The sequence below is a fragment of the Wyeomyia smithii genome, chromosome 1 (genome assembly GCF_029784165.1).
Source record: "Wyeomyia smithii strain HCP4-BCI-WySm-NY-G18 chromosome 1, ASM2978416v1, whole genome shotgun sequence".
Classification (NCBI taxonomy): Eukaryota; Metazoa; Arthropoda; class Insecta; order Diptera; family Culicidae; genus Wyeomyia; species Wyeomyia smithii.
The window spans coordinates 168,361,772-168,373,384 of record NC_073694.1 but is presented as its reverse complement, the minus strand read 5'-3'; the positions used below and the strand labels follow the sequence as shown (position 1 = coordinate 168,373,384).

Sequence of the window (11,613 nt, the reverse complement as noted above, 5' to 3'; positions counted from 1 at the left end):
TCAACCGACTATTAGGCTTCCACTTATTTACACGCACTCAAATGTTTTCAATATTAAGACATGTCTTCACATCCGGCATCCCTGTCAAGACGCGTAAATCAGGGTTATATTTTCCACAAGCCAGCAGCAGAAATGTCACTTTGCTTACTATCAGGGTTATATTTCCCAAAAGCCAGCAACAGCAATGTCACTCTGTGCACTACTTGCCAGTTAGTGTTAACTGATTATCCGTGTAATTTTAAAAATTATTAAGTTAAATGATTCAACTAATTACAGCATTGGTAGAAACGGGAGAGTTATGTTGCTTCCTGGAAATAAAACAACATCCTTATCACTCTGCTACCTCCATCCTGCGGAGCGAGTCGTTAACCTACAAAATTGAGCAAAGAAAGAAATAATCGTTTCCTTCTAGTATTATTTGCAATAAACACAAACAAGATCTGAGAAAAAAACAATGTACACTCACTCAATATTTCAGGTTAATCTGAATATTACAGATCTCTCCATAATGATAATTAACTGCCACATCTGCTCCTTTCATATCTGAACCGAAATACGAGCAAAACTGATAGTGAAGTTTTCGTTATTTTGACAGTTCTATTTTTCGGAATCTCGGTAAGAGTTTTGAAGTAGAATACTTCTCTCAGTAAGTTCGACTACATAGGGATGTGGAATGAAAATCTAAAACCGAAAAAAGTAAAAAATATGTCCAATTTCAAATGCTAACAAATCCGTTAGTATTCAATGGATTTCCTTCGTTCTTGCAGCAATAGATTGGAAAATCTTCTAAGATTCTTCCCAAAAGAAGATAATTGTAGTTTTATTATTCACACTATTGTACTATTGAAAATAGTCAAGCCTTGTCAAAACGAAAAATTCGACCTCGGATTGGTCGTTATATGATTGCTTCCCAAGCACGGTCGACAGAATCATATACCTTGCAATTGAAATTGAAAACATGCTATTTGGCCTATATAAGAGCCTGTTTCAGCCGAAACAGGCTGCCCTGAAGCTTTGAGCCTCGAATGGTATTGAAATGTTAGTGATTTTTACAGTTGCATGAAATTAGACATCATTATCTTATAAAAATGCTTTTTTGATATAGTCGGGTTTCGAGTTTTCAGATCTAAACCCGACATTTTCAAACCCGAACCCGACCCGAATCCGGAAATTTTGGCGGAAAGAGGCCACAACTGTGGCGTAGCAATGAATAGCGCACTAGTTGCAGCGGATTCCAGCAACGATAGCAGCTGGGCCAGCTGATGCAGGGACAGTGGATGGCAGCGTATAGCGGCCACAACTGTGGCATGGCTATGGATAGCGAACTAGTTGCAGCGGATCTCAGCATCGATAGCGGCTGATGCGGTGAGGCATTTTAGTGAAATGCAGTCTCTGTGCGATAGTGGGCACTAGTAAATGCATTCAATGAAAAGTTGACTCATTTTGACAACACGTGAGCCGTCTAGTTTTGAGTGTTATATTAGCATTTCACTGTTTACTTTATCACAACGAATACTTTGTTCGCACTGTCAGTGATAACGCAAAGATGTAATCGGCATCTTATCCGATACTAAATTGAACAACAAATTGTCCTTGTCAGGATGAAATAAAAACCTGATGATTAAAGCGTTAATATTTTCTATTGGGTTAATTTGAATTTTAAAATTTGTAAAAGTTATAAATTTTACTTTATTTCCGTGTCTCAGAACGTACTGATTTATCTTTTCCTTCAGTCATGAGCACGACATCCGAAAAAATTCATCTCAAAATTTAAAAATTGTCAAGTCCCAACCATGACAAGCAACTTACTATATTATTGAAAATGGCCAATCCTTGTTGAAGCGTAAAATTCGATTGAGCTGATTAGTCAACGTTTATTTACTAGAAAAAATGACTGACACGCAAGCAGCCAGGTTATCTTTCTTGTAAAAGTATTCTACTTCAACCATGCGGTCGTGGCTTTGCGCACAACCCTCCTGTTTTTTTTGGTTCGACGAGATCTCGGTTAAATGATGTCAGGGTTCCGAGATTTGGTATTTTAGTTTACAGAACTCGGAAATTTGCTATTCTACAGATTTTTTCGGCAAACAAATTTACGGTATTCCGGTAAACACATTCGGTTTCCGATTTTTCAGTTAATTTTTCACGGAACAACGGTAGACGAAAATGTTTTCAAATAGTTCGGTATTTTACTTTACCGAGAACACATTATGCACACACTTATATTAAATCACCGAATTCGTCTTTTTTTCACCGACTTTTCAACAGCTGAGCGCTCGGTAAAACGTTCGGTAATATAAACCACTACCGATCGATCAGTAATCAAATTTTTGTTGCTTTCTGTCATTATTACCAACCTAATTTGTGAAAACGGTAAATGCAATTAGTTGCCAAAACCACCGATCCAATCTGTAAGTTGTGTAATACAATACCGAAAGATCTGTGATGTTTGTTATTTGTTCACTTTTAATTATTTAAGTAAACCAGAAATATGATGTAACATTGTTTTGATAAAAAAATATTTTTATTCAAATATTATAAAAAAATTTACCTAATAATAATAAAAAAAAATCAAAAATCGACGCTCGCCGCACCGAATTTGTCAAGGTGAAAATCAATTAACCTTCATGCCAGTTTTTTTTTTCAAACGGGGGGATTTGTTAGTTAGTATACTTCAGTAGAAAATATAGCAGTATTCAGTAAAATCATTTGCTGAATACAGAAAATATGTAAAGTTATATCAATTTTACAAACTTCTCTGTATTTTCTCAAACTTACCGATCGAAATCGTAATAACAATTACCGAACATTTATTATCTGATTGAGTGTGCAGTTAATTTTTTTTTATCATGAAAAATGTTTCGATAATAACAAACAATATTGGTTAACCCTCTAGTGCCCAGTGCCGCTTCAAGACGGCCTTCAGTTGAACCTCTGAAAAGCTTCAATAAGAACTTTTAAATTTCTTATAAAGCTTCATAGTGTATAATTTTCTGAGCATAACGTGATTTTTTAAAACTTTATAACATTATCCTTCGATTTTTAAATGAAGAATAAAAATTCGCTCTAAATCGCTACAATGACAGTTGGTATATGGGTGAACCACATACATAAGACATACGTAACACTCAGGAAGAAATCATCCAAAAAAGTTGGTACAACATGAACTACTCGAATGGTACCACACTTTGAATAAAATCACTGTTTGAGTTGTTTCTGAAGGCAGTGTATACACTAGCGGCATTATTGCCCACTAAGCAAAATTTCGAAGTTATCGTTATTTTTCTGGTCGATGGAATCGTCATCGAGTGGCACGTATGTTTGTCGGTTTACAAGACGCAGCGCGAACACGACAGCAGAGTGTCCAAATGTTACTATCGTGAAGTACTGGTATCATCCAAACGATGATTTTATTGAAAAATTTATACGAAGTGTTATGTCTGTTAGTACATAAGGGGCCATCCACATACCACGTGGACAGCCCGGGGGGGTTGCGTAATGTCCACGGTCCAATTTTTTTAGAATTTATATGGACAGTTGTCCACGGAGCAGGAGGGGGGGGGGTCAAAATCGTTGAAAATCTGTCCACGTGGTATGTGGATGACCCCTAACGTCCTGTCGGATTTAATTGAAAACCAAAAAAATTGGATATCAAAACAAGGAGAGAGTGTAGGCAATTATTTTTATTGAAGTCATTTATTTTAAACACTACATCTAATCATCCCCATTAATCGCAACAGTCGGCAGTACACCTTTTTCGAGTTTCTTTTGATAAATTTTCTCTTCTAGTTTAGCACAGGCCTGCTCGATTTCGTAGTTTTTCGACACCAGCATGACCCACTGTGCCTCGAGAGAGCGTAACTTTTCACCACCCTGCGTTTGCTTCGATTTTCGCTTCCAGTTGACGTCCTGAATTTCCTTTTTGATTGCTTCCAATCGCGCCTGAGCCTTCGCTTGCATCGCCGTAAGCACCTCTAGATAGGATTTCCACATCTCGCAGCCGTACTCCATCATTAGGTCCAAATTCATCGCCCGTACGGCCTGATGCTCAAGCTGGGCCATTGAGTTGTCGACGCTTTCGATCCAAGCCGACACTTCTGACATTTTACCGGCCGGTGGTGGCGGAAGCTCGTAACGTTTCATACTGAGCGATTCCATCGGTAGTCGGTTCTGAATTCGATCGAACTCGGCTGTCATTAGATCCGTCTCGAAGGCAGATGTACTAGGCGTGGGCAGATGTTCTAGATAGTTTTTTGTTGGTCGATATCGACGGCATTCCTCCTCAACCATCGCGATTGCCTGAGCGAAGGAATCAGATTGAAATAGTTGTGATTGTAAAATTTACTTTGTTGTTGGACAGTAAAAGTTTGTAGCTTGGATGACTCAAATTAACTGTTTTGCTCTATTAACCTAATAATGTGTTTTAGTTCTGAACAAGAAAACTTAAGTTAAAAACAATTTTTGAACAAAAAAGCATTTAAAATGATGGCTGCTTATTGAATTTGATCTAGCGAAATGTCGAAAAAATGTTCCTCTACTGTACCAGAATATCAAATATTAGCCAACCATAAACTTACCGCTTCCCGCACTCCAAGATCATCATATCCAAGATCTATGTACGGCAAAGCATCAACGAGCACTTCACCAGCCATTCTAACATAAAATAATTAGAATTTCGTGTTAGTCTATACACTATAAACAATTTCAATTGTCCAGAAAATTTTTCGACTGCCGCTTTTCTTAGTTGTAAACAATAAACATTCAACAGTACACCGTTTCTTATGCCCCTGCAGCAGAAATTTTTTCGCACTCGCCAATGAACTGAAATTTCCGGTTTTTGACAGTGACAGCGTATGGGATCTTTCGGCTGTTTCCGCTTTCGCTATTTCTTTTTCGGTCCTCCGTGGCATGGCGGACGTGCTTTGAAGAGTAGAAGTCGTGGTTATATTTGAATTTTGCAAGTGATATAGCAAACGAAAATGGTTAGTATTCGTAGGAAATTATTCGGAAAACGGCTAGTCGTTAAGTTTTTCTATTGGTTTGTCGCTTTGATGGCTAAAATTTGCTAAAATGACGAATGTCGCTCGTGGAGACCGCATCTGAAGCGTGTGTTGACATTGCATTTTGTGTTTGACAGAACGGAAACAAATATCTGGTGTGACTTGTGCTTTAACCAATGTCGAGAAATATTTATCTAAGCAAAAGAAACACTGTTTGCGTAGCAGATTGGAGCAAAATGTGATGAAACTAAGCTTTATTTTCGTTAATGCTAATTTGTTCTGAATTTGTCTACTTCCAGAGTCTGACAGCATCTCGCCCGCTTGTCAGCATTTACTCTGACAAGAATGAAGCCCTAAAGGATAAGAGCCTCTCGTTGCCGTACGTGTTTAAGGCGCCAATTCGGCCCGATGTGGTGAGCGAGGTTTCGCAGCTGATGCGCCGTAACAGGCGTCAGCCGTATGCCGTGAGCGAAGCCGCCGGTCATCAAACCTCGGCCGAATCTTGGGGTACCGGTCGTGCTGTGGCACGTATTCCCCGTGTCCGGGGTGGTGGTACTCATCGTTCCGGTCAGGGTGCTTTCGGAAACATGTGTCGTGGTGGTCGCATGTTCGCTCCGACCAAAACCTGGCGTCGTTGGCATCGCAAGATCAACGTGAATCTGAAGCGATATGCATTGGTTTCTGCTATTGCTGCTTCGGGTGTTCCGGCTCTGGTGCAGTCCAGAGGTAAATTTTAGTGTTAACTCTACTCTCAGCGGTGCATTAATTCTGCGATCGCTTTTAGGTCACGTTATTGATGGACTCTCGGAATTACCGCTGGTCGTCTCGGATGATATTCAGAAATTCCAGAAGACTAAGCAAGCTGTTGTTTTCTTACGTCGCTCGAAGGTTTGGGCCGATGTACAGAAGGTGTACAAGTCGCAGCGGCTACGCGCCGGTCGTGGTAAGATGCGTAATCGTCGTCGCGTCCAACGCCGTGGACCGCTGATCATTTACTCCAAGGACGAAGGCTTGCGCAAGGCGTTCCGTAACATTCCCGGAGTCGATACCATGAAGGTGAGCAAAATGAACCTGCTTAAACTGGCTCCCGGTGGCCATGTTGGTCGCTTGTGCGTTTGGACTGAGTCAGCCTTCGCCAAATTGAATAACATCTATGGCACCTGGAAGACCAAGTCTACCACTAAGAAGGACTACAATTTGCCAAACCCAATCATGTCCAACACCGACTTGGCTCGTCTGCTGAAGAGCGATGAAATTCGCAAGGTCCTCAAGCCGGCCAAGAAGACTGTGCACCGTCATGTACGTCGTCTGAATCCGTTGACCAACACGGCACAGATGGTGAAACTGAACCCGTACGCCGAGGTGACCAAACGTCGTGCTCTGCTAGCAGCTAAGAAGCGCAAATACGAACGCATCGTCGCATCATGCAAGGCTCGTAAAATCAAGCTGTCCAAGAATAATACCGCGTTGAAGTATCTTGCATCGGAGAAGAATCGCGAGAACCAGCTGAAGAAGAACAAGGAGCTGCGCGACCAGAAGGATGCCGCTAAGAAGGCTGCGACGAAGAAGAAGCAAGCAGCCGCCAAGGAAGCGAAAAAGGGCAAGAAAGCGGCGCCTAGCAAGAAGTAGATTGGCTTCTACACGGGAGAAAGGCACATTAGGCTACTGGCAGTAAAAAGTCTATGGCTTTTTTTTTTTCAATATATTCCTTGTTTAAAAAATTATATGTAAGGGAATAAACGCTGAAAATGCTGAACATTGCGATAGTTGCTTATTTAACAAATTCTGTAAGTGGGTAATTGCGTGCTCCATATTTGTTAAGTGTATCAGTCAGGATTTCCTTTTTATTTCGCTTGTTTGCAGTGGGTCAATCGCGGCATCAGAGGCGACTTCAGTCGTGGTTTCAACTTACAATCAATCGGGAAAATGGCAAAAAAGAGATTGGTTGAATAATTCAGAAGTTAAGATTATGTTCACGTTTACGGAGATTTATTGCCATGATTAAAAGAATTCGAAGGATGACGAAAACTTCTGAATTTTTCATCCAATCGCTTTGCTGTCAAAGAACGAATTACGTTAGACTCATCGTAAATTTTCAATAAATCTATGTTATCTAAACCACAAAGGTGGATTTTTGTAAAAAAAACTGAAGTTTTTCAAACTTCGACATATTTAAAAAACGGTTGCATCTAGAAAGTTAGTCGCCAAGAGTTCTATAATTCAAAATTACTATTTAATCATATAGCATGATTAGATTTTGATTATTCTGAAAAATGTTGAAATTGAAAAAAATTGCAACTTCAGTCTAGAAAGTTAGTCGCCAAGAGTTCTATAATTCAAAATTACTATTTAATCATATAGCATGATTAGATTTTGATTATTCTGAAAAATGTTGAAATTGAAAAAAATTGCAACTTCAGTCTCAAGTAAAAGTTTGTCTTACATTTTTCAATCCAGAGTTAAAAAAACAACAAAACATTATTTTGAAGAGAAAATTAAACCCATTTTCGGTGTAATATATAGTTTAAGCACAGACGTAACACAGGCCCTAGCTCCATCGCCACATAAAACGGTCATTTCAAATTTCCAATCGAATAACAGTAATCGCGCGATAACACCGTCTGGGGCGCTGTCATGCAATCTAATACAGTTTTTGTGGTTCCCAATGTGACACATGCGCGTACGCTAGTGCTGATGTCGGAAAAATACAAGACGCAACGCGAACACGGCGACAGAGTGTGCAAGTGTTAGTAACGTAAAGATCTGATATCAACCGAACGATGATTTTATTGAAAATTTGTTCAAAGTGTTATGTCTGGTTGGTAAACGGCTGATCAGTGCGTCAGGGCAGCAACTCCTATTCCTACCTTCACGTGGTACCGACTGGGATACGAACAACCAAGGGAAGATTGGTGAACCGGTGGGAACTTGGTGGTACTTGGCTGACAGGGAAGGAGGAGTTGTTCTCCTTGGAGAGCAGCTTGCCTGAGCATCTGTTTTCCAGGTTAGGGGTCTGATGTCTGATTCAGAGCGGACAACTGAACTTCGCGAGACTAGGCATTGCAGCCCTAGTAAGGCAGCATGCTAAAAGAAACAGTAGTGCACACTTAGCTATAATCACCGAGTACGGTAAAATAAATCACCGAGATTCCAACAGCTGAGATCTCGGTAATACATCAAAACACCGAGATTCTGTAAAAGCAAAATTCAAAAACCTGTCAAACTTTAACGAGATTCTCTGTAATGTTTCGCCGAGCTACTCTGGAATTTGAACTGTCAAATTATTACGAGAACTTCGGTAAAATTCACTGAGGTACGTAGATAACCCAGAATATGATTAAAATGATTAAATATTAATTTATTAGTTACTAAGTCAACTGATTCAATTAAATACAGCATTGTTAAAAACTGGAGAGTTTTATTGCTTCCAAGAAATAAACAAACATCTATCACTCTGCAACTTCCATCCTGCGTAGAGAGTTGATAACCTGCGAAATTGAGTGGAGAAAGAATTAATCGTTTTCTTCGAATTTTCTTTGCAGCAAAAAAAACAAGCTCTGAGAAGAAATAGTGTATACTCACTCAATATTTTAGTTAATCAGATCATTGCAGATTTCTTTATATTATAATAATCAGCCGCAAAATCTGCTCCTTTTTTTCTAAACCCGGACACGAAAAAACTGTTAGTATGTGTCCTGAAACACGCGTTATTCTGACAGCTCAGTTTTCAGGAATCTCGGTAAGAGCGTTTTTGTTTGACGAAATCTCGTTTAAATAATGTCAGGTTTCCAAGATTCGGTATTTTAGTTTACTGAACTCGGAAGTTTTCGGTTTTACGGATTTTTCGGTAAACCAATTTACGATATTGCGGTAAACACGTTGAGTTTTCGATTTCTCAGTAATTTTTTTACCGAACAACGGTAAACTAAAATATTTTCAAGTAGTTCGGTATTTTACTTACCGAGAAAGCATCACACAGTTAAGTGTGTGTAGTGGCACTTCTTTCGAGTACCACATCTACTACAGTGCCGGCGATAGAGTGGAACGGGACGTTAGGTGGAGGCCTATTAATGACCATCTATGCGTATTGAGGATCAAGGGCAGATTCTTCAATTACAGCCTTATCAACGTGTACAAACGATAACGATAAAACGGACGACGTAAAGGAGGAGGTTCTATGACCTCCTTGTGGAAACGTATCGAGAGTATCCACAACATGACATAAAGATCATCATCGGAGATATGAACGCACATGTCGGGCGAGAGGAGTTTTTTCATCCCGTTATAGGTAGGGCTTCACTCTACTACGGCTTGAGGGACAACGGCTTGAGGTTAGTGAACTTCATCGCGGCCGGGAGAATGGCCATCTGTTGTAGCTATTTTGCACGTCTAAACATTCGGAAATGCCCCTGGAGACATACTCCAATGGAGAGGCCTGCTCCCAGATCGACTTCATATTGATCGACGGCCGGCACTTTTCAGACGTCATAGAGGTGCGGTTCTTTCGAGGCCCAAACATCGACTCGGATCACTATCTCGTGGTTGGCAAAATTGGCGCCCGGCTGTCCAGGAAGATACGTCTGAACATCCAGAGGTTATCAGCGGAAGGAGTTGCTGCAGAGTATACTCGGAAAGTTAACAGACGGATCTATAAAACAGCTGGAATGGGCCTGAACGAGCAGTGGAAGCACATCCGTGATGCGGTCAGCAAAACAGCGCGAGAAGTGATAGGCATGACAAAGGGAACCACGCGTAGTGGGTGGTTCGGTGCTGAGTGTCTAGATGCGACGGGAGAGAAGAACCGGGTCTACGCCAACACGTTAGTAGCAGCCAATCGTGTGACGCGTCAGATGCAGGAGAAATACTACGATCGCGTCCTCGCGGAGGCGGAGAATTGCTTTACCAGTCACGACACGAGGAGCTTCTATAGAACGATTAACGGAATCAGGAACCCGACCATGCCAGTACCTGGCATGTGTAATGACCGGGAGAGGAACCCGATTACCGATAAATCGCAGGCGGCCAGGCGCTGGAAGTAACATTTTGAAGTGGTGTCAAACGGTGAGGAAGGTAGGAGAGTAATCAAGGGGAACAGGATAGAAATCGGGAAGGACGGACAAGCTGTGGATCCATCAACATTGGACGATGTGAAGGTGCAATACGAAGGGTAGGTGTACGTCTGATTGGCACCATGATCACGAATGAAGTCCGCTTCGCGGACGACATTGATATAATTGGTGTTAACCGGAGAGCTGTTGAGGAGGGCTTTACGGCTCTCAGAAGGGAAGCTGCGAGAATTGGACTCACCATAAACACTTCCAAAACGAAGTACATAATTACTGGCAGAGAGCGTGGTAGTTCTGCGGTTGTTAGTGTTGCCGCGGAGATGGATGGGGATACCACAGACTAACAGACATAACACGTCGAACAAATTTTCAATAAAATCATCGTTTGGATGATTCCAGTACTTTACGTTAGTAACACTAGCACCACCTGCTGTCGTGTTCGCGCTGCGTCATGTATTTCGACATCAGCGCCAGCGTTACTGCATGTGTCAAATGGGGAACTACAAAATATGTATGAGATTGCATGACAGCGCTCCAGACGACGTTTTTGCGCGATGATTGTTATTCGATTGAACATTTAAGATGATCGTTTTTTGTGGCGATGGAGCTAGGTTCCAGTGTTACGTCTGTTAGTCTGTGGGGATACTTTCGACTACTTACTGGTCGACGATTTTGTTTATCTTGGTACTCTCATGACATGTGAAAACGAGGTGAGCCGCGAGGTGAAGAGACAGATTGCTGAAGGAACAAATAGGACTTATTACGTAGTCTACAGATCCGTACAAAATTTGCGCTCAATAGGACTCTGATCCTCCCGGTGGCATGCTACGGACGAACGCTTAGGGTTTTCGAGCGTAAAATCCTGCGAACAATACTCGGAGGCCAACTTGAAAATGGGGTGTGGCGCAGGCGCATAAATCACGAGCCATACGAAGTATACAAACACGCTGATATTGTCATGCTCATGAAACACGGCAGGTTACAGTGGGCTGGCCACTATCACGGATGGCGGATGAGCGACCGGCAAAGATAATATTTATCAGAGAACCGGATAGAGGCCGACGACTTCGAGGCAGACCTTGCACGCGCTGGATGTGTGCAGTCGGCGAGGATGCCAGAGCAGCGGGTGTAAGGAGAGACTGAGTATGAGCAGCCCAAGACTTAGTTTTGTGGAGGCGTATTCTGGATTCAGCATAGTATCTCAACGATCTGTCGCCATAAAAGTAAAGTAAGTATATCCACCGATTTGTAAGCCCCAAACACCATTTTTTAGTTTGCCACCCGAGATTGGACGCAAGATTCTACGGTCAAAAACATCAAGAGCTCGTTGATCAGCCTCTTGCAGAGTCTACGCTTCCTGGCCACAGACGGCCACCAGGAGAATCAGCGTTTTATAGAGTACCAGTTTCGTACGGATTTACAGGCTGCTGAACCTCAGCTGGTTACGCAATCCGTAGAAGGCTTTGTTTGCGACCGCTATCCTTGGCGCACGATGTGGAACCGTGAACGGTGACACGAATCGAGTACAAAACGGTTAACTCTTCATG

At 41.6% G+C, this 11,613-nt stretch overlaps 2 protein-coding genes across 2 annotated transcripts; one reads left to right on the top strand and one right to left on the bottom strand.

Annotated features, from left to right (window-relative positions):
• Nucleotides 1–3,665: 3,665 nt before the first annotated feature.
• Nucleotides 3,666–4,751, bottom strand: LOC129732125 (pre-mRNA-splicing factor SPF27). The gene is made up of 2 exons (XM_055692663.1): nt 4,578–4,751; nt 3,666–4,299 (listed from the first exon to the last, which is right to left on the bottom strand). Exons 1-2 carry the CDS (start codon nt 4,650–4,652, stop codon nt 3,715–3,717), a joined length of 660 nt encoding a protein of 219 aa, XP_055548638.1. The 5' UTR covers nt 4,653–4,751; the 3' UTR covers nt 3,666–3,714.
• A 104-nt stretch (nt 4,752–4,855) lies between these two features.
• On the top strand, nt 4,856–6,756 carry LOC129717829 (60S ribosomal protein L4). The gene is made up of 3 exons (XM_055668011.1): nt 4,856–4,982; nt 5,300–5,726; nt 5,785–6,756. The coding sequence occupies exons 1-3, from the start codon at nt 4,980–4,982 to the stop codon at nt 6,627–6,629; spliced, it is 1,275 nt and encodes a 424-aa protein (XP_055523986.1). The 5' UTR covers nt 4,856–4,979; the 3' UTR covers nt 6,630–6,756.
• Nucleotides 6,757–11,613: the final 4,857 nt, after the last annotated feature.